This window comes from Thermobia domestica, chromosome 4, assembly GCF_964235325.1.
Source record: "Thermobia domestica chromosome 4, izTheDome1.hap1.1, whole genome shotgun sequence".
NCBI classification, from domain to species: Eukaryota; Metazoa; Arthropoda; class Insecta; order Zygentoma; family Lepismatidae; genus Thermobia; species Thermobia domestica.
Window position 1 is genome coordinate 328,753,490 of NC_137457.1, and position 23,444 is coordinate 328,776,933.

The 23,444-nt window shown below is 36.7% G+C and overlaps 1 protein-coding gene across 5 annotated transcripts in view; it reads left to right on the top strand.

Moving 5' to 3' along the window:
* na (sodium leak channel non-selective protein na) overlaps window positions 1-23,444 on the top strand; it is a 151,033-nt gene that overhangs the window by 78,107 nt on the left and 49,482 nt on the right. For all 5 annotated transcript variants that reach the window (XM_081756863.1, XM_081756858.1, XM_081756860.1 and 2 more), the window contains 6 exons: window positions 397-564; window positions 3,845-4,053; window positions 11,328-11,448; window positions 17,146-17,279; window positions 18,824-18,989; window positions 21,398-21,592. In XM_081756863.1, the coding sequence (XP_081612989.1) occupies window positions 397-564; window positions 3,845-4,053; window positions 11,328-11,448; window positions 17,146-17,279; window positions 18,824-18,989; window positions 21,398-21,592 (993 nt within the window). The remainder of the gene's footprint in view (window positions 1-396; window positions 565-3,844; window positions 4,054-11,327; window positions 11,449-17,145; window positions 17,280-18,823; window positions 18,990-21,397; window positions 21,593-23,444) is intronic.

Sequence of the window (23,444 nt, forward strand, 5' to 3'; positions counted from 1 at the left end):
GTATATCACGATAAATTATCGTATGGTTGGCAAGCCTGATTGCAGCATACATTTTGAGACGCTACAAAAGTGGAACTAGTGATCAGACAACCTTCACTCTACCACGGCTGGATGCAGACTGATCTACCGCGCACGTCTGGTCAAAAATGGTAGCGTTGTCTTCACTACTTTACGCACGGTAACCAATCGGAGGTTACTTTCCGAACGCACCTCATAAATAAAATGTCAAAATAAAAAGATAAAAGTTATCTGTTAAGTATTTTGTCTGTTTTCGTAATTTTCGTGTGTTAATAGAAACGTGTTATTCTCACTCTGCATATTCATATAAAAGAATAAAGATTCGTTACAATATAGCGTTATATATTTATGTCAATATATGCGTTTTCTCATTTGTAGGTTAGCCTGGTGTTCCTTTGCTGGATGCCGAAGAACGTTACACCAAATTCTGGGGCACAACTACTTATGATTCTACGTTGTGTTAGACCGCTTCGAATATTTACTTTAGTTCCACATATGAGAAAAGTGGTTTATGAATTGTGTAGAGGCTTCAAAGAAATATTGCTGGTAAATATATATGTATTCTGTGCTTGGTTATGTTAATTCTGCCCATAAATTTTTGTGTTCTATTTCGTTTTGAAACTCCGGATACATAGTAACTTCGATTATTTATTTTTAATTTTATTATCATCTGATACGGAATTTAACACATACTAATGCAACTGATATAGTGAGAATATTTGCGTTTTGTAGTTTTAAGTATTGTCATTCACAGCAAAAATTTCAACTAAATTTATGTCATGTTAATAGAATTCAATATAGCAGTACATACGGGTGTAAGGTACATAGGAAGTACAAATAATTACAGTAGAACTCCTCTAATTCGTCATCTTTGGGACTGGGGTATGGTCGGAACGCAAAATATCGGATTATCAGAAAACATAGAAAACTACAGATTTACAGTAAAATAAACAATTTTAGAACTCAAAAAATGACTGTAAATTTCTCTACAATACAAACAAACGAACAATAAGCAGTGAAAGCTACACAGTACAATACAGAAAACATGCACAACGAGGGGGCGGACGAGAGGGGTTCTACTGTATATTGAAGAATATTTGTATAGTCGAGACTTCTATTGGTCCCCAACCGGCTTCCTCTGTACTCAAGCAGAAAATTTACCCTAACCGCCCTCATAAATAACACTCCAAATAAGCCATAAACGGCACGTGTTCGGTGTCGAAGTAATACGTAGTTGCCATCGCTAAACTTTTATTATCGATGGATACATTATATAATAATAATAATAATAATAATAATAATAATAATAATAATAATAATAATAATAATAATAATAATAATAAAACACAACAATCATTAAAGGAATTCAGTATAATAATATGGACAGGGGCGGTCAAAGACGGATTTCTGGGAGTGGCAAAGAAAGATTGTATTTTTTTCTCATCGGGCTTTTGCGGCACTGCCTTGCAGGGGGAGGGAAGGACAGGGGCGAACCACTTAAAATGTTTGGTTCGTACAAGCATTATTTTATGGAAGTTACATAATAATAGCAGTGTGCTATATTTAAGAGTAATATAAGCACATATCATGAAACTAATGATTGATTTCTTTTTTCTCTTCATTACAACATATCCAAATTGAATTCAAATTAAATGAAATATTTTAGTTTAACGTCCCACAATTATCCCCCTTCAAGCTAAAGGAGACGGAAGGAGGAGGATGCAATGAAAACAAAAGTAACGAAAAAAACTAGATAAATCTGTCTTTCTGCGAAGATTACTAAAGAATCAGTAAGCAAGAGGGTGAAAATTGCAACATCGCTTTCTTTTTCAGCAGGTCAACTGGCAGGCCACCCTGAACTGGAAGGACATGTTGAATTATCCCTCCCATGTAACAAAGAAACACGCGGTTTCCTTCAATGGTGTTCCGCTTCCTTTGTAGCCGCCTGGGGACGGTTTGAGCGATTTTACTATAAAAGAAGGGATAGGATGATTGGACACATTATGAGAATGAAAGAATTACCTTATTGGCTATGGAGGGAAAGGCAGAAATTTAACCCAGGATAGGGAGGGTGGGAAAGTGCACCACGTCAGTCGAACTATTTCATCCAGAGAAGAAGATAGAAGGTTACACTTATCTCGAAGTTGGGCGTTAATTCGAGCGTCTTTGGAGTTTTACAATATTTTGAAATGCAGTAGGGTCCGGATTTTCATGTGCTAAAAAAAACTTTAAAATATTTAATTTTTATGTGCTAAAAATTAAAAATATTTAACAAAAAGTAACAAGGAAAAGTATGGAAAAACACCCAACATAAGAAAAATGAAGACTGGTACTCAAAAATAGCTCTTATTCATCAGATGTCGAAATTCCATGGGCATTGCAGTGAATAACTAACGTCTTTTCCAAATTGTACATTGTGAAGCTGTGCTTGTTGTCACGGAATAATGCGTTATATTGAGAAAAGGAACATTCTACATCACACGATATTAACTTCGCTTATTTGAAAAGTGGCACATCACGAATATTCACACCATCAATTTCACTTGTGTTTTGGCATTGCAATACTTTAGATATTTTACGTAGGGTTTTATAGTTAATGTTTATCTCAAACAAATCCTTAATTTTTTTCATACAACTTCAGCTTTCGAAGCAGAAAGAACATTCAACTTTCTTTCAATGCACTGTGCTTCCTGCCTGTACTTCTTTAACCGAAGTACTTAATAAATCTACTGTAGTTTCAAGTTTCTTTGTAGAGTGAGTCTAGAAACCGAAATTGGCAGATATGAAAGCCAGGTCACTCTCACTTACTAAATTTTGAACAATTTCAATGGATGAAGCATTGTCTGGATTAAGTTTATTTCAGGGATGCAAATAAGCAACAAAATTTTACTAGCCCAAGAAAAAAGCTACCAACCCACATCCACAATAAAAATTATGTACTTACCTTCCGTATGATATTAAATACTCGCCCGCACCGATGAACCAATTGCCCCGGGCGAGCGGGCGGTTATTTGTATCCCTGGTTTAGTTACTACAAATACAAATGTTTCAAAATTCTCCATATAACATAGAACTGTATTAAGCCAGGTACCCCACTGCGTTATTACGGGTGTTGGAGGAAATGAAAGATCCGGATATTTTCCTTGAAATGTTCAATTCTAGTTGGCGATTTTACGAATTTTCTTCCCGTTTGACACTAACTTGATCATTTCAGTACAAAGCGCTTCTTTAGAAGCTCTTTGTTCGGCACAAGTTACCCCAGCATTAATAAGCAGAATTTATGACTACGCTGTTTCTGCATGTGGGAAATTGCTTATAAATACGATGGATAGATTTATGTAGCCTATTCTTTTCCCGATGTTAATTTCATTCGAGAGAAAGAAAAAAAACAGTACGTTGTGAAATTTAGAATAAAATAACGGAAAATTACTAAAAAAAATATGTATTTATTGCCAAAATGTCGAAAATATTTATTTACATAACTTTTTTCAGAAAATATGTATTTTTATGTGAAATAAAATTTGTAATTTACACTTGCAGACTCTTAATTGGGATAATAAACTTTGTGTTGGGCTTGTACGTGTTTGAAAAAAATTGTTTTTACAAATCCGGGCCTTATAAATACGTCACAAAAAAAGTGTCATTTTTCCCCTAAAGACTAAGTAGTTTGAAAAGGACATTAAAAGTACAAAATTTAGATTTGTATGAAGTATACTTTATTTTTTATTACAGTCTATAGTAGTTGGCAATCAATCAATCAATCAAATAGAAAATCAATTAAAGCGTCAAAAACTTAATAATGACGTAAAGTATATTTGTATTTCAGGTATCCATCTTGTTGATTGTACTGATGTTTGTTTTCGCAAGTTACGGAGTTCAGTTGTTTGGAGGAAAGCTCGCCCGATGTAATGACCCAACAATTACCAATCGTGATGAATGTGTTGGCGTTTTCATGAGAAAGGTTTTCGTTACCAAAATGAAACTGGAACCAGGAGAAAATGAAACATTTCCATCCATGCTTGTGCCCAGAGTTTGGTAATTATTTTCGCCCTTATTTTGTTTGTTTTCTACATTTCGTATCGTTAGCTTTCGACGTAGTTTATAATTTATCTTACTGCATTTTAATGGCATAGCACAAAGATAATGAAATTTCACTGTATGGAGTAATACATGTAGACTCTTTGTCACAAAAATTCTACGGTTAAGTTTTAAAAGTATTTATTTGTGATACTCAAACAAAAAATGAATGCTATTAGTTATCTATTGTGTGTTCTGAATGGGAATGACCTTGGAAGTATTTCCATGTAAATTCACTAAGTAGCGTGCTTCTGTTAAGCAACCTATTTTTCGACTTGCTGGCACATTTAGTTGAAACGTCCCATACTTTGATATTAGTCCAGGAAGATCTGCCGAACCATAATATCCCTGCTGTGCCATATCCCTCAATTTCAGCCGATCTGTCGACATCTGTTTTGTCTTCGCATGTGAAAATGACGTTAAAAGGAAAGCGTCATGGAGATATTGCACGAATCCAAATGACTGTGACAGATGTGCTAAAAGCGCGTTGTGGGTGAGCATTCCTATATTTGCTTCCAAAAGAACTTTAGAAATGGTGGCAGCTGTACATAGATAGCAAAGGGAAGTGCTTTGACAAGACTTAGGCCATTGGTTGATTGAGTAAATTATTTTTTACAAGCTCAGGTCTGGAACTTGCTTGTGTAAGAGTGGTACAAATCATTCTTCTCAAATAAGCACGTAATTGCATAATCTAAATACGTAAACAAAACGTGTACGCGTTATTCTGCAAATTTTCCACCCCCTTAAAATATTCTTGAAATTCGTGCTAACCTGTATTAAGCTTGTACTTTAAGTGGTTTTCGATTTCCTCGACAAGTGTATGAGTTGACTCTTAGGATGTACGTTTCAACTTTGGAAGCAACCAGAAGTTTCAGGTGTAAAGTCTGTTTCCTTCTTCTTTCTTTCTTCTATGATACACGTCCCACTCATATTCTCTTAGGTGTCCCGGGTTCGATCCCAGCCCCCGCCAAGTGAACTTTGTGGTGGACAAACACCGTGTGCGTGGGTTTTTTCGGGGTTCTCCCGTTTCCTCCCACTTTCTTCATTCCACCATTTCATTCATTACTCATCATCACCGTCTCCTTTAGTCTAACCGGCCTAACCGTGGGACGTAAAACTCAAAGATTTCATCTCATATTCTCTTAGGCTAAAGGAAACAACTTACAGATGAAAGTGAATTATTATGATAGAATTAGAGGAATGATAATCTAGGAGAAGCACGAGAAAACTGACAAATACTATGTTATAAATCACCATTTCACATGATCTAGGATCGGACCAGAGATGATGAGCACCTTACCACTGAGCCACCGTGTCCTTTCTGCCACTATAGATCTCAGACTAGCAAATACCCATGTACTTGGTAGCGTGTAAGTTTATTTTTGTGCTGAAGGGCGATTCCCTCCTCCAGTGAAATGTAAACTTGTTGTAGTGGACAATATCGTATAAACGTTTCATGTCTTTTTTTTTCTTCTTTTCTCGATCCAGATTTTTTTTTCATCTTGACTACATTGCATTTATCATTTCCTTTGTTTAACCTTCAAAGTACATGCACAGAACTTAAAATACTTTTTTTTGTTCCATTCCACGACATCATATGGATATCTTGGTAGTATAAGCAAGGTGCAAGTTGTTACACATGTATAAAGAATCACGGCTAAAAATCAATTTTCTTTAATAGTAACTGTCTTTGTTCTGAAAATCTTTTGCTAACAGTTTGAAGAAATTGAGATTTTCTGTAGTGCTGTGCCGTGTATGTGGGGAGGGAACGAGCGGGGCGCCGAAGCAAGAGGGCGCAAAATTCGGAAGGAAAAGGAAAGAAAAAAAGAGGAAGAATTACTTGGAATATTATTAATATGTACTTAAATCCTGTTCCTACTTTAGGAATTGGTCCTCAATGTTAGGAAAATGCATATATATAAAATGGAAGGGGAAAAAAGTAATAAAATGTGCTCAAAATCAAGGAAAAGCAGGGTTTATTTTAAAAATTTTCATACACTTCGCGCCAACCATGGTGGCGTTTCGCGGTTGGTCTGTCGATCCCACTCATATGTAAGGGGGCGCTGTCGTATACTCTCGCTCCTGGCGCTGATTTTTCACGGTACGGCACTGTTTTGGTGAAAACATCTCATCTATTTAAATTTTCTAATAAATTCAGGGTGTCTACTGACCTGGAAAACCTTGAAAACCTGGAATTAGCCTGGAATTTACTTTTGGACCTGGAAAACCTGGAAATAGCCTGGAATTAAATGAGGAACCTGGAAGTTTTAAAATTGTTTTTAAAATATTGTTTTTGGAATTGGTATGGAATAAGTATATTTTTGTAAAATGCAAGAAAGCTATATACCACAGCATAAATTAAAAGCCAATAATAACTTATTCAGTGGAGACGTAGTTGAGAAAGACAGACAGACGTGAGCAGAGTGCGGGCAGTGAATGTTTTTGGAAAGTAGGTTGAGGGTACAAGAAGAGACTGAATAAGATTTTATTTGTTTGGCATGGTTATTGTGAATAACAGTAACTACAAAAAGAGCTAAATTAGTCCCCGAGATGAGAGTAAGGTAATTGAAAAAGTTAAATTTCATGATCTATTAAGTTTGTGTCTTACACTGAGGGGATCTGGCATACAAGCCAGAAGCTTTCTCTGTAGTTGCTGCTTATTTGCATAGTATGAATCAAGCTTATTTGCTGCTTTCTGAAGACATTGGTTTACATGTTTCTGTAGCAAGAGTAGTAGACAGGTCTGGAACAACATTCCACTTATACTCCTGTGCCGAAGCTTTTTAACAGGAGTCCAAGCCCGCGGATGTCGCAGTGAACACCACTCCCGGTGGCCGAAAGGTGTATCACCGGAAAAAAGTAAAATTGCCCACATCTTAACGGAATCACTTTTTGTATTTAGGTTAACATTTTACTAGTCTTGCAATAAATCCTGTTATACACGAACAATTAACATTTTATATTTCAGCCATTAAAATAGGGAAAAATAAAACTAAATTCCAGGACTCGTGGAAAGGCCAGTGGAAATGAGTTATTAGGTACAACGATCCATTTAAAGCAGTTTGTAAACTCTGCAGAACTGATTTTGACATTTCAAATATGGGAGCTGGATCATTGAAATCTCATGAAAAAGGAAAGAAACATCAAATAGCTGTTAAAGCTCTTAATACAGAATGTTCTATCGTAAAGTTCTCAATCAATGTTAACAAGGAGCCTTCCTGTACAAAATATTCTGCAGCGTCTTCCAGTTCAGTGACTGGCACATCATCTACTCCAGTTGTTCAGGAAAAAAATGAAAGCTCAGCTAAAACTAGTGGTGTAATAAAGAGTTATCTTATCAAAGATCAAGTAACGAAAGCAGAAATAATCTGGACATTACACAAACTTACAAGTTATGCATCGGCCAGAAGCCAAGCGAGTGCAATGGATTTGTTCCCTTTAATGTTTCCTGAGTGTGGAGTCGCTAAAAAATATGCAGTTACACAAAGACAAAATTGGTTATGTCATCACTTTTGGATTGGGTCCATATTTCCAACAGACGTTACTTCGTGAACTACAAAATTGTGAATGTTTTGCAGTATCGTTCGATGAAAGCCTAAACACTATCTCACAGAAAAATCAAATGGACTTAGTAGTTCGTTTCTGGCACAGTGACGAAAATAGTTTTAACACGTTATTTAACATCAATATTCCTCGGATATGCTGCTGCCCAGGATTTGTAGTGCATTTATAAATACTTTCAAGGACAAGGGTGTCGGTTTTTGTAAGTTACTTCAGGTTTCTCTTGATGGCCCCAACGTTAATTTGAAATTTCTGAGTGATTTGAAGGCCTATCTGAGTAAAGAAAATGGTGAAGGTCCACAGCTTTTGGAGACAGGAACGTGTTCTTTAATATTGTTAATGGGGTTTTAAGACTGCACATACCAAAGCTGGTTGGAATGTGACAGAATTTTTTGAGAGCATTGTACTATTTATTCAAGGACTTCCCTTCAAGAAGAGCAGACTTCATGGTAGCATCTGGAACAGCAGTTTTCCCTCTTAAATTTTGTTCTATTAGGTGGGTGGAGAATTCTAAAGTTATGAACCGTGCCATAACTATGATTCCTGCCTTAAAAGTTTATGTTGATGCAGGGAAAACAAAACCTCCTGAAACATCAAACTCCTCTAAAGTAAAAGCGCACATCTCTGATGTACTGCTGCCTGCTAGATTAGGGTTCCTCCAGTCCGTATCTGTAGAATTAGAATTCCTCACTAAGTACCAGACAGACAGTTCATTACTACCGTTTCTATGGAATGACCTAAACAGGTTAATTCGTAGTTTGTTAAGCCGCTTCGTAAAAGATGATGTCTTAAAAGTAGCTAAAACTTAAAAAAAAAAAAAAAAAAAAAAAAAAAAAAAAAAAAAAAAAAAAACTGACCTCAATAGATGTTTTTGATAAGGACATCTTAAAACCACTTAATCTAGTTGATGTTGGATTTTCTGCGATTGCATCGCTTAAAGGAGTGAAGGATGTTGATATATTGAACTTTAAGAAAGAATGCAGAAAATTCTTACAAGAACTGTGTAAAAAACATGCTAAAATGTCCTTTAAAATACAGTGTAGCAAGAGCCGCAAATTGCTTGTCTCCAGAAACTATGACCAACGCTGAAACCCTTCGTGAATCACGTATCACACTCGCCCTGAAGACATTTGTCGAGAAGGAGCAAATAACACCTGTAAATCCCGATATGGTGAATTTGGAATATTTAAAATTTTGTTCAGACCAAGACACAGCACGAAAACTGTCAAATTTCAGTTACAAAAATGACAGATTAGACTTTTTTCTCCATGATCTGTTAAGTAAAGAAGGTGTATCCAATGTGTTTAAAACATTCATGCATAAGATATGTGTACCTTTCCATAGCAACGCAGCAGTGGAAAGGAGTTTCTCCATTAACAAAGAGTGCATTGTTGAAAATCTCCAAGAGGAGTGCTTGATTGCCCAGAGAAGTGTGTTGGTTGCTGTGCGTGTTGCTGGTGACACACATAATATGAATATCACAAAGAATATGATCCAGTATGTGAGGAATGCATCAAGCAGAAGAAATGAATATCTGAAAGACCGCGGTGAAAAAGAAGACAGAACAGCTCGAGAAAAGAAAGATATTAAGAAGAAAATAAAAGAGTTGGAATTAAAGAAGAAAAGAATACTGACACCGAAGCAGAAGTAGATGCATTGGAAGAACAGGCGAAAGAGTTAAAAGGGATGTCGAACTCTAGAAGTTGAATGTCAAAAACTTTTCACTGTGAAAGTTGTTTTGTATATTTGGTCATATAATGTGCGTGGTTCCATAACATTTTCAGTTTTTTAAACTGTCATGTTACAATATATTTTTAAATAAAATATAACCGATGGCCAGTCCCCATCCAAGAAGAATGTGCAGTATCGTTTAACAATATGGACTACTTTGCGTTAAGAAATTGTATTATATATGATCATTTTCCTCTTACTTCTAAACTAATATTAGTTTGACAAAAATGGCGGGAAAATAGCTTACTCACCGCTAAGTCCTACCAGTACTTAGCATAAAATACCACAAGAGTACTTTAAAGGGGAGTGCTTGTAGTAAAATACTCCTGTGGTATTTTATCCCATAAATTAGCAGTGAGTAAGCTATTTTCCCGCCATTTTTGTCATTGTTCATCAACACTCACGTGCTACTACTATAATATTAATTTATTTGAAGTAATGTTTTTGACAGAAATTTACTATTATACAGGGTGAACCTTAACTAAACCGATAAACTTCGGGAGGTGATTCCCAAGCCCGAAACAGGAAAAAAAAATCCTCTAACTTTTCTCCACAGTACATAGTTTTGGAGCTGTAAGGTGCCGAAAGTGTGGAAAAATGAACTTCTGAGGCCTATATTTCCAAACCTATCCAACGTAGAGAGTGCAACTTAATATCTCTTTAGGGAAGTCTTATCTGTTCTGAACATATGATTTCATTTGTGAGATTTTAAGCAGCACTCTCTACTTTGGATAATTTTGGAAATATAGGCGTCGGAAGTTCATTTTTCCACACTTTCGGCACCTTTTAGCTCGGAAACTATGCGCCCTGGAGAAGAGTTAAAGAGGATTTTTTTTCTTGTTTGGGTGCCAAGAATCATTTCTCGAAGTTTGTCAGTTTAATTAAGGATCACCCCTGTATAGTATTCCTACATTAGAATATTTAAAGCTACTGCACATTTTTCTCAACCGGCCTTCTGGTAGGGGATATTTTAATTAAACATTTTCTTGTGTAAAATGTTTTGAGACCCAACATTTCACTCAGTTTTTTCTTTTCATCTTGTCACTTAAAGAAACTATCCCTTGCGATATGCGTTCTCTAATTATAACCAGTTTTTGTTAAGAACTATATAAATTTGCAGTAACTTATACATGTTACAATAAATGTCAGTCTACTGAATAGACCTGGAAAAAAAGGAAAAATAAACCTTGAAAACCTTGATAAAACCTGGAATTTGAAAATGAACATTTAGTAGACACCCTGAAATTGGTAATAGATTAATCAATCTCAGCTGTTGAGAGTGCCTTCTTTGTTAAAAATAAATAAAGAAAGAATAGATTAAGGTAAAATTAAATTTAATTACACTGTAAATGTATTCTTCTTGTGGAATTTCTCATGATGTTCGGTATAGGATGAATGAGAAGTCACACACCATGAGATAAAGATGCGGGAAGTCAGTAATAGGTGAAAGAGGTTGTTCAAAATTGCGGCGTCCTTCTCCGCTGATCTAGTGGCTAGCGCGCGCACCAAGTTCCGGATTTGATTCCCGGCGAGAAAGTATTGAACTCATTACAGTGTTTTGAATTTCACTTTAAACTATAGGCCCAGTCTCATATAGTCTTGTTACTAAACAAAGAACGTTAACACAAACAAATTTGTGGTCTCCCACACTTTTCTGATTTGTAACTTCATGAATTCGAAGAAATGAAACTCTCCTTGCCTTGTATAATTTCATTTCGAAAGGGAGTAATTCTTTCCGAAAATTTTGAGGCACAACATGGATAACCTGACGTCTGATAACCTGAGTAGCTATTCAAAGGCACCTCGCCGTTCGGTGTCTTTCTTAGAAAACTATATTTTTAGAAACTAGTTCAAAACTTAATGAAACAATGTAGTCCAATGGTGTGTTTCTTCTTTCTTGTCCTATACAACCATGTATTGACCTCATGTTTTCCTCTCAGGGCAAATCCTCGGCGTTTCAACTTTGATAATATTGGTGATGCCATGTTGGCACTCTTTGAGGTTCTTTCGTTTAAAGGCTGGTTAGACGTACGAGATGTTTTAATCAAAAGATCAGGACCAGTAAGTGCCTGTGAAGCATGTTGTGGAATTATGGTGTGCCCATTCTTTCTTTCTTTCTCTTTCGCTCTTGTATCTTGGTGTCAGCATTATGGAAAGCGCCAAAGCTTTAATTGTTTATTATTTTCATTATTTTAAGTTTTTATTTCTCGCCGCCTCTGAATGTAGGAAATGATGTTTCGTATATTACTTGTTTCTTGCCTTTTCAAAATTGTTTATACAGTCGGTCCATGATACCGCGTTACTAACTTTTGATCAATAATACTCTTCTAAACTTAATAATGCCTAGATAATTCATCAAATGACTTAACATGCTCAAAAAAAAAAAAAAAAAAAAAAAATCCATTTCTGTACAGTCAGCGACAAAAATTCTTTCCGTTTGGTAAAATTTATTTTGAGAATTACAGTGATATAGCTGGAACGTACAACGGTGGTATGGCTGGAATGTACAACGGTAGTATGGCTGGAATGTACAACGGTAGTATGTCTGGAATATACAACGGTAGTATGGCTGGAATGTACAACGGTAGTATGGCTGGAACGTACAACGGTGGTATGGCTGGAATGTACAACGGTAGTATGGCTGGAATGTACAACGGTAGTATGGCTGGAATGTACAACGATAGTATGGCTGGAATGTACAACGGTAGTATGGCTGGAATGTACAACGGTGGTATGACTGGAACGTACAACGGTGGTATGGCTGGAACGTACAACGGTGGTATGGCTGGAATGTACAACGGTAGTATGGCTGGAATGTACAACGGTGGTATGACTGGAACGTACAACGGTGGTATGGCTGGAATGTACAACGGTAGTATGGCTGGAACGTACAACGGTGGTATGGCTGGAACATACAGCAAATTACATTATTTTTAATTTACTGAGAACTGTACTCAAATTGTCCTTCCATTCTGAAGTCATTTACAAACATTTCATGAAACGGAAAGAACTTTGTCGCTGACTGTACCTCTGAACTCTTTAATGGATGAAACAAAATGACATTGTTTCAACGTAATTACTGTCGTAAATGGCAACTGTAGCGGACGTTTCATGCGATACGCTTTATCCTGGACCAATTGTATACAATAACCTCCTGTTAGGTTTAATTCGTAAACATGTATGACTTAATTTTTTAATGCTGAATATTTATTTTTCTTATGAGATACCCTTAGCTTAGATGTTAGTGTTGTTATATTTTTTCTTCAGTGGTAATTAAATTAAACCAAATATTTGTTTCAGCTATAATGATGAATTTAAAAACGTAGTAAAGATTAACTACGCTTTTGTTTTATATCCTTCTGTTAGTATTGTGAATGCTATAGTTAACACAGTACATTAGTGATTATTGACGGAAGTTGTACTGACCAAAAACACCCAGAATAGACTTCTGTTGAGAACGTTTCATCTAGCAACGTTAGTTTTCTGAAAACATTCGTGCTGAGGATGGCAATCGTCTTTTGCCGAAATATTCACCTTAGCAATATATTCTAGGTGTTTTTGGTAAGTATATCTTCATCAGTGTTTTAATATGCATCCTATGTAATTAGTGATTAGTATTTAACGTATAAAGTTATGATTTGTTGAAATTAAGCTGGTTGTGTAATTGTCAGTTTCGATAATCGTGTTTTTAAATGAATGAATGTTGTAGTGTGTCCCACAGCTACAGTAAAGGCTAACGAATAAGTAGGACCATTATGTCTGGGAACAGAACTCAGTGAAAGTTACGAGGTGAAAATACTCAATAGAAGTTATGAGATCTATCATAAGTAAGACATGTTTATCGTGTAGGAAATACGTACATGGTTTTTGAAATTCTAGTTAGGAATCCGATTGGGTACTAGAAACTTAATAGACCAAGAAAAAGATAGGAGCTTAATGCAAAAGATAGCCTTAGGGAAGTAGATAACAAGAAACCTTACTGAATAGAAGAAGTTAAATTATCATAGCATAAATACAGGGTTTTCATAAAGTCTGGACGGATTTAATTTGCTTATAATTTTCATAAAAATGCTCATAATGAAATCAAATAAAGTGCAAACGGTAGCGGAAGGATTAAATTTTTAGTTGGCAACACTGTTAGATAAGCGGCAACTCTGAACACGTTGAGAGAGGGAGAGGGAGGGCAAGGGTCAGTTTCTTACCAAATTCCATCCATTGTTGTTTCAATGTTGACTGTTAAAGGTAAGTTGTAAGCTGTATTGGTGTGTGTGTCTTTTAAAGAAATAAATAAATGAAAAACTCCTCTGAGAAGACTATTTTTTTTTTACCGTATCAAAGATGGCGTCGGTGAAAGAGAAAGCGCAATGTGTTCTGTGGTACGCAGAGCTAAAATCACCAATTCTGGTGTGTCGAAAGTTCACCAAAGAGTTCAAAAAGCCGGCACCGAATGAGAGTATAATCCGATAGTGGCATGCTAAGTTCTTGGAGACAGGAAGCGTCCTGGACCGTCCTCGAAGTGGGAGGCCGCCAACATCGCCTGCAACAGTGAGCAGGGTAAGGGAAAGCATCATCAACAGCCCACAGAAGTCGATTCCTAGACCGTCCATGGAACTCGGAATTCCACAGACAACCGTGTTTAAGATAGCCAAGAAGACGATCAAGGCCAAAGGTTACAAAATCAAGATAGTCCAGGATCTGCATGATGAAGATTTGGACATCCGGTTCAACTTCTGTGACGCCATGCTCAAGCAGTTGGAACATGGCGACGTTCTCCTTTCAGCCATCATGTTCTCAGATGAGGCAACCTTCCATGTCTCCGGGAAGGTTAACCGACACAACTGTCGCGTTTGGGGCACGGAAAACCCAAAGGAATTTGAGACACATGAGAGAGATAGCCCTAAAGTGAACGTTTGGTGCGCTGTGTTCTATGATCATCTGATTGGACCGTTCTTTTTTGAAGAGGAGACCGTGAATGGAGATTCGTACCTGGTTATGTTGCAGAAATACCTCATTCCGGAACTGGAGGCACGTGGAATCCAGAACGACATCGTGTTCCAACAGGACGGGGCACCCCCTCACTATGTAATCAAGGTGAGACAGTTCCTTGACGAGAAATTCCGTAACCGATGGATTGGCCGCGGTGGCCCGACCGCTAGGCCGCCAAGATCACCCGACCTTACCCCCTGCGACTTCTGGCTTTTTAGGTCATGTGAAAACGGAAGTTTATGCAAAGAAGCCAAGTGGTTTGGAGAACTTAAAGGACAAAATCAGGGCGTCTGTGGCTGGCATTTCGGATCAAACACGGCGGAACGCTGTGAGTGGATTCCAGTGCCGCCTACGCGAATGTGTGGACGTAAATGGCGCCCAGTTGGAGGTGTGGCGGTGAATGAACTGAGCTGGTGCAGATTACAGGTAAAAATTTAATCCTTCCGCTACCGTTTGCACTTTCTTTGATTTCAATATGAGCATTTTTATGTAAATTATAAGCGAATTAAATCCGTCCACACTTTATGAAAACCCTGTATGATCTATTGGATTGCTATTGCATGAGTAGGGTCTATTGGATTGTCAGGACTTGAGTAGGATGTATTAGATTATCTTGTCATAAAGGGGACCTACTGGATTGTCATGGCATGAATAGGGTCAAGACATTGATGAATTCCTCGTTCCGGAGGGATAATGCTTTTTGTCTCTTAAAACGTAGAGTTAGATACAGCATAAGAAATCCGAGGGTTCATCGCCACAGAAGTTTAACTTGAGCATTGAGTCCTATCATGTGCCTAGCCAATCTAGTTTGGATTGTTACCGATCACAAAATCCTGCTTTGCATTATCGCTTCTCATTTTGTTTGAGGTCTCTTTACTCATGCAAAGTATACTCCTCCAAAGATGAAACATTTTTTCGACGCGGCATTCGTACGCTGCCCGAAAGATGGGAGAAAGTAGTGGCCATCGATGGACAATACTTTGAATAATGCCTGGGTAAGCAATTTTTTTCATTAAAGCGTCATATTTTGGGGAAAAAACGGCGGAAGCAAACTTGTACACCTTGTATTAACTGAATAATTCTTCCATTGATCTGAAATGTCTCTTGAGTGAGACGAAAGTTGAAGAAGGAGTTCATATTTATTGTTTATGTAGGCTTATTCAATAAAAGCTACTTAGTATTTATTGTTAAAAAGCACAATTATAAATTAGTAAAAGAAAAAATAATGTTTAATATAAAAGATCCTACTTGAGCTGATACTTTGACCACAAAAGTGAAGGCTATATGTCAGGAAGCGACCTGATAAGCGTAGTATTTAAAGTACTGACGCTGTAAGCAGGGGACCCGGCTTCAATTCTGAGTCCAATCGTGCATATTACATTCTTTGAATTTCATTGAATTTTCATCTATAGAGGACATGGTGTGAAAAAAATTTTCTTTCGTTGTTTAGACTACCATACCGTAGCCAGTTACAAACTCAGAGACGGTATTGACCTGTTATTGACGGCTTGGGATAGCAATTGTGTTAAAATTAGGGATAGGCAAAACCGGTTTTTATAAAAAACCGAAACCCGAAAAACCGACATTTCGGTTTTCTCCAAAACCGGTTGGTTTTTTACCGAAACCGGTTTCGGTTTTCTCTAAAACCGGTTCGGTTTTCACCGAAACTGGTTTCGGTGAAAACTTTTCGAAAACACATAAAACTATTTCTGTGGAAATGAATTCGGTTTCCGGAGAACAACGAAACATCATTCTGGGCAGAAATAGAACAAATTTTGAAAAAAAAAAAGACCGAAATCGGTTTTGAAGAAAACCGAAACCGGTTTTGGAGAAAACCGATAACCGGTTTCGGAGAAAACCGAACCGGTTTTGAAGAAAACCGAAAAACCGGTTTTTGTGCCCACCAGTAGTTAAAATATTATCCAGGACCTGCGAAAATACTAGTATCGTTCTAACACGGTCGGGTGGCCATTTGGGCGATATTATCTTTCATGCCGAGCAGACATATGCTATTGGTTAGCGCTGTTGCTTCGTAGTCTGAAGTCCCAAGTTCAAAACCAGTACCCGGTCCTTCTCGCTAATTTTTTTTTTCAGAATTTTTTTTTTATTTCAGTTCACAGGAAAATGCCGGGTGGTACCTTAAAATCCAAAACTAAGCCTTGGTCAACATCCTTCCACTTCCTTGCCTATTATTGTTAATTACTGATGATTCCATTGTAAATTAACCTAATAGACTGAATGGGAACTGTTTCCCATTGTTTTTAGTTGCTAACGATTCCAGAGCAAATTATCCTTACAAACAGTATCCTTTCCCATTGTTGTTAATTGCCAATGATTCCAGTGTAAATTAATTAGCCTTACAGGCTATTTCCTTTCCCCTTGCTGTTAATTGTTAATGATCCCAGTGTAAATTAGCCATACAAGCTGTTTCCTTTCCCATTGCTGTTAATTGCTAATGATTCCAGTGCAAATTAGCCTGACAGGCTGTATCTTTTCCCATTGCTGTTAATTGCTAATGATTCCAGTGCAAATTAGCCTGACAGGCTGTATCTTTTCCCATTGCTGTTAATTGCTAATAATTCCAGTGTGAATTAGTCTCGTAGACTTTATTTGAAAGTTTGACGAATAAATAAAACAAATACACAATTAAAATGGGTTGTAAAAAGTCGTTTATCTTTTGTTAACTCTAAGAGTATTTTTATTAGCAACTATCATCCGATAACTTTTATTAAAATGCATTATTTATATTAACAGTTCTATTTTGTTTTAAAGGTTCATGCTATTTACATTCACATCTACATCTTCTTGGGATGTATGATTGGGCTGACGTTATTTGTTGGTGTTGTGATCGCAAATTATTCTGAAAACAGAGGAACGGCCCTGCTCACAGTCGATCAGCGGAGATGGTATGTTTAAAGATTAGTGTACATAGAAAAATGGGATTAATTTTATTTAAAAAGTTTTCATCTTAGTTCTGAATATATACATAGGCAATCTTTTAGTTACGGAGAACTTGACTTCCGCATTTATAAATGGTCTTACAAATGCGCACTTGAAGAAAATCATATGATCTAAGCAGTTCAAAAGTAAAATGATTAACGTAGTTTTATTATTATTATTATTATTATTATTTCTAATTTGAAGCATCATTATTAGTAATCATTTTACAAGGATTGGTCAAATGAAGAAGAGATGGTGAAAGTCTTTGACAATCATACACATAGTAAGCCGTCTTCGCCCTTACTGTTTTTCTTTCTTTCTTTCTTTCTTTCTTTCTTAAATTCAATATTAGTGGAGCTATGTTATGTAAGTGATTGGCTGTTAATAATACAGGGTGTCCGAGAAGTCCTTCCCTGATTACAGAAATTGATAACTCAGGCTAGAAATAAGATAGAAATATGAAATTGGTGTTGAATTGTTTACAAACTATAAAAGTTTTGGTCACATCAGTACACTTCCACATGAGCACCCTTGGTAGCACGTACCACATCTAGGCGATATTCAATTTCCATCCACACATTAGCCAACATCACTGGAGGGATCGATGCAACGACTGTGGTTATTCGTTGCTGCAGGGTTTCAAGATCTGGTACACGTGTTCGGTAGACCTCATCCTTGACATAACTCCATAAAAAGAAGTCTAATGAGGTTATGTCAGGAGAGCGTGGAGGCCAAGCTGTTGGTCCATCACGACCAATCCATCGCCCAGGAAATGTCCTACCGAGATAGGCACGGACGTCCAAACCCCAATGAGGTGGTGCACCGTCTTGCTGAAAAACGACATGCTGTAAAATGTCATGGATAGAGCTTTTTGGCATCTGTAATTCACGTGAGGCCCTGCGCACCGATTTCTTAGGACTTCTCAGAAAAGACTGCCGCACAGCCTCCACCGTGTCTGCTGAGGTTCTTGGTCGACCAGACCTCGGAAGGTCAGCAACCGACCCTGTGTTCTTGAACTTCTCATACCAGGCTTTAATGCTCTTGACATCAGGTGGAGTCCTCCCAAATGTTGTCTGGAACTGTCTCTGCACCGTGGTTGGTGATCGTGTCTCATGGTACCACAGGACACACTGTGCCTTCTCCTAGTTGGTTGGCATGGCTTCTTGGGCTTCTTACTTACGTACTACAAACCTAAACAAAACAAAAAAAAAAATGAGACTTGGTAAAACAGAACAAACCTAACACAGACAAAAACTTTTATAGTTTGTAAACAATTCAACACCAGTTTCATATTTCTATCTTATTTCTAGCCTGAGTTATCAATTTCTGTAATCAGGGAAGGACTTCTCGGACACCCTGTAGAAGTAATATTATTAACAGGTGAAAATAAAATGTGCTAAAAATTGTAGTTTTACGGAGCTTTTCAGTTTTCCCTTGAGCAATCCTTGTACGTTTATGATTTTAAAATTTGAATGCATTTATTTTATGTAAAAATTTCCTTCAATTTTAGGTGTGACCTAAAGAAGAGATTGAAGATAGCTCAACCGCTGCATTTGCCACCCCGTCCAGATGGAAAGAAATTCAGAGCTTTTATTTATGATATCACTCAGAATATTTATTTTAAAAGATTCATTGCTTGTATGGTGCTTGTAAACAGCAGCTTACTATGCGTATCTGTAAGTATATGAACATTTAATTGTCTTCTAATAAGGAAAATGTCTATGTTATTATTCACTTAATAATAACAGTTATATTGCCATGTATCTGTATATTTACACAGTGATTTAATAATAAAATGATATTATGTATGTCTGTGTATTTAGACAATGATATGATTTCAGCAACTCTTTTGTTCCCTTTGTCTGTCATAACGTACAGTCTTGTTAAAAAAAAAGCTAGTGAGAGACCCGGGTTCGATTCCCGGTTGGAGCACATGTGATACAGGTCCTATGTTAAACCCGAACTAGAATTTTATCATTTCACTTTCAATAAAAAGCATATCCTAAGAGTGTGCGCGTGGGAGATCAAAATTTCATCCAAAATGGAGTATCTCACGAGCCCTTCAATGAGGCCTGTATTTATATATTGTGCGCCCCTGTACTCTAAATAATTTGCCGCCCCCGCACAAAATCATCCCCTCCCCTTTCCTCACCGAAAACTACCAATATTAGGGTTGAATTCACAGTTTTTGAGGTCACTGAGATAAATAGTGAAAGTTTTAATCCCATTCAACTTCAAGGTCATACTTCACTCTCCAGGGAGTGGGTAATCGAAAACGACATATAATAATGTTGAATTCATAGTTTTAGAGTTCACTGAGTTTAATAGTATCAGTTTTCATTATGTTCGAGTTCATCCTCACCCCTTGGGGTGGAAGAAGATGACTTTTTAAAAATAATCAGATAAGCTAGCTAATTAGTAACTACTGTAAATGGAGCAAATTAAACATATTAACATATTTTCTTGGGACTCTGCGGGTTGCTAGTTTTTAAGCATTACTTTATTGTGAATTATTAAAAAAAATCCAAAATTTTGTCGCCCCCAAATCTTGGTAAATAAACTCCTTGTTAAAAATAAGCGAGTACGTGCCCCAGTGTTTTCAGAATTCCTGTTTTAAGGGAGGAGGCAATTTCTATAATAGTTTTCCCTACATTAAAATTGACATTGTCTTTTGCCTTTGACTGCATTTACCAGAAAACGACTGGCCCGTTTGAAATTAATTTTGGAACATTGCAAGGAGCTGGGTTATTATTATGTCACTTTGATGATACACAAAGAGTGAAAAAATGCATAACTGGACCAGGACTCGAACCCGGAATTTTCGGCGTACCGTGCCCATGCGTTAACTACTACGCTATCCAGTCCCATCCCAGAACAACCATACACTCTCTCACTCTTGAAGTCGACGTTCTTTCACTCAGACCACATGCTTTGTACCATAACTTCCTCTTGTACTTGGACAGTGCACAGGGTATCTATTTATCACGAAATCAGAAAACGGTCATGAAAGTCAAAAAATTTAGCTTTTAGAATTTTTTTTTTATCCGTACAAATATAAGTAGAGACTGGAAAATTTTGTTCTATAAAACGTCAAAAATCACTACCAAAAATGTCTATGGTCGGCTTTAAACGATACCAAATCGCAAGCAAAGCACACTTCTATCGCAGGCATGAAAATTCGGCCTAATTCGCACCCAAATTCCTCTGGAGATTGACCTTCATCTGGCATCATTGAGCAGTACCGATGTAATCGCATTGCATCGCCGAAACCACCTATGCTTCTAACCACTTTATTCAATTATAAGAAGACATAAAGTCTTATCGCTCCAGGAAACGGTCTTTGAAAGTAGAGATAAGATAAAGATAAGTGCTAAAGAATATAGGTACTTTATTAGTTTTTCAATGGTACGAACTTTTATGGTTCGGTAAAGAAAAGGTCACGAAATTTCATTTTGAAATTTTAGTAGACACCCTGGTCCAGTGTCCATATTCAGAACAACTCTGACGATTGTATTATTGTTATATTACTGAATGCAGGAATGAGGGCAGACTGGGTAGCATAGTGGTCAACCAAAGTGGTAAAAGAGGTGTCCCAAGCCTCAGGGAGCCAAAAGAAATATTCCACAGAGCTCTAGGCAAGCTAAGTGGAAGAGGTTTAAGAATTCTCAGTGCTCCAGGCACGGAAAGAGCGGTTGGTATCCCGCAGAGCTTCAGGCAAGCTAAGAGAGGGAATTTGACCAAACGAAACTGATGTCGGTGAAGGCCTTACGTGATGTTTTATACCCTCTTCTGGACAGTGGTGGTGCAAGTGTTACTCTTCTGTCACATGATCTGACGAGGACTAGAATGTCTGTTGTCTGCTTGCTTGTAGTAGTTCTTGTAAGAGTACGTGATTTTATTTATAAATAAGAAACACGTGTTGGTGTTCATAAATACAAACCACGTGTCGGATAGTTAATCGAGTTTATTTTTGTTCAATGACATAAAACAAGTAAAACTCTCAGATTGTAATTTAATTACGTATCTATGTTTCTTGTTAAGCCATATATGTAATTTAATAATAATATTTCATTTCCTCTTCTAGTGGCGAGAAGGAGAATCCCACACAGACCCTTTAGCAACAGTCAGCACAATTCTAACGCTTGTGTTTGTAGTGGAAGTTGTGATGAAAAATATAGCATTTACTCCAAGAGGTTATTGGCAGTCTAGGCGGAATCGATACGATCTCTTTGTTACAGTATTTGGTGTGGTGTGGATTGTGATCAACTCTACTCTACGAGTAAGCATACATTTTTATATATCATCCTTAGTATACATAGTAGGCAGATGTCAAAGTGCATTAGAATCGTCAAATAAAAATTCTGTATAAAATTGTTAACTTGATTTGATACGATGTAACAAATTTGATTAATGCATTCAAAATGTTTTTGAGTAAATTCAGTCAAAAACTTTGATATTAAAAAAAAAAAAAAAAAAAAAAAAAAAAAAAAAAAAAACGAAAACTCGATTCAGAAGCCGTTCGAGAATTTTGTGGCCCCTGATCAAAAGATCCAATATATTTCAATCAAAAATTTTCCTGTGAGCCTTATATCTGGAGAAGTATATATAGTGTAGCCAAACCCAAACTATCACCTTTTGTTTATTCCGTAAAAAATGCGAAAACTCGATTTAGGGGCCGTTCAAAAATTTTATGGCTCCTAATCCAAAATTTAATTATTGGCGAAGATCCCAATCTTTTGATACTTTTTTTTTTTTTGATCATTCCTAAAATTCTTGATTTAACTCGCTTTTAAAAACAGACATTTAAGGTATTAATTTTATCGTGTTGATAAGTGGTTAAGTAATTTAATTCTTACCAAATTAAAAGCTTTCGTTGACTAGCTAAATCTGACAAATTTTATTTGAATGTTTATGTATTGCCTAGTATAATAAGCGTATATAAATGTTAACATTTTTCCGGTTTTCGTAATTTGTATTAGCTATGTAGTCTGTTAGTCATACAAAGAAAATCAATAAGTTGTTAGAAAACTTGAAGAATGTGAAGAATATGGGATGAAAATAAATGTTACAAAGAGACAAAAGCCATGGTGATTGGAACGAAGCGATCAGTGTCAAATATAGAAATAGGAGCGGAGAAAATAGAATATGTGACTAGTTTTGTTAGTGGTAACATGAAGTGCGAACGTGAAACGAAAAAAGGATAGGAATGGCGAAAGAAGCCTTTAGGAGGAAGAAAATAGTATTTTGGGAGTCGTTGAATAAAGAGTTGAGAAAAAGACTCATAAAATGTTCGTGTGTAGTACTGTTCTATATGTGATAGAAGCGTTGACATTATATAAAAGCTATCAAAAAGCACTAAAAATAAACAGTGAAATGCAGTTTAGTTTCGGGTTCATACGAATAGATCCAAGTTTCATTCTTTGTAGCAATGTAGTACAGCAAATTTGACTTACCTTGGTTGAATTTTTGTAGCATTTCTTTACACCAATTGACACGAGCTTGTTTCTGGCCTTCGGTCAAGTTGTGTGAGATCTAGCAGCGTGAAAGTTTCCGTACGCTCTGGTGATCATGCATAATCGTATATAATGCTTTCGTGTCAATGTTGAAGGATACCTGAATCCCACGGTATGTCACATGCTGATTTCTCTCAATCGTTTCACGCAGAAGTCAACATTACTGGTAATAACAGATGTAGCTGGAGGACCTTCATGGAATCCATCATTAAAGAATGTGCAACCACGCTGGAATTTGGAAAATCAATTATACACAGTCATATTCGATAGTGTTCATTCCGCAAAAGCCAAATTAAGTTGCTCGATGCATTGTTTTGGTGTTAAACTGGATTTCAAATTTTAAAAAGTGAATGCTCGTTCTCACGCAAAACTACTTTTTCAAACTGCTGTGAAAAATAAACGAATCGCCTAAAACAAACAAACAAAGATAATTTAAACATAAAAAGGTATATTCTTCGAATTTTATAATAGCGTAACACTAGAATCACTGTGAGTAGTAGTTTGCAGAAACTTTTCCAGCAGCTCTCTTAAGTGAAGCAAATTTGGTGCAGTCAATCAGTAAAATCATAGCGCACTCAATAAGTGGCCAGTTTAATTAATCTTTTCAAGAGTCAAAAT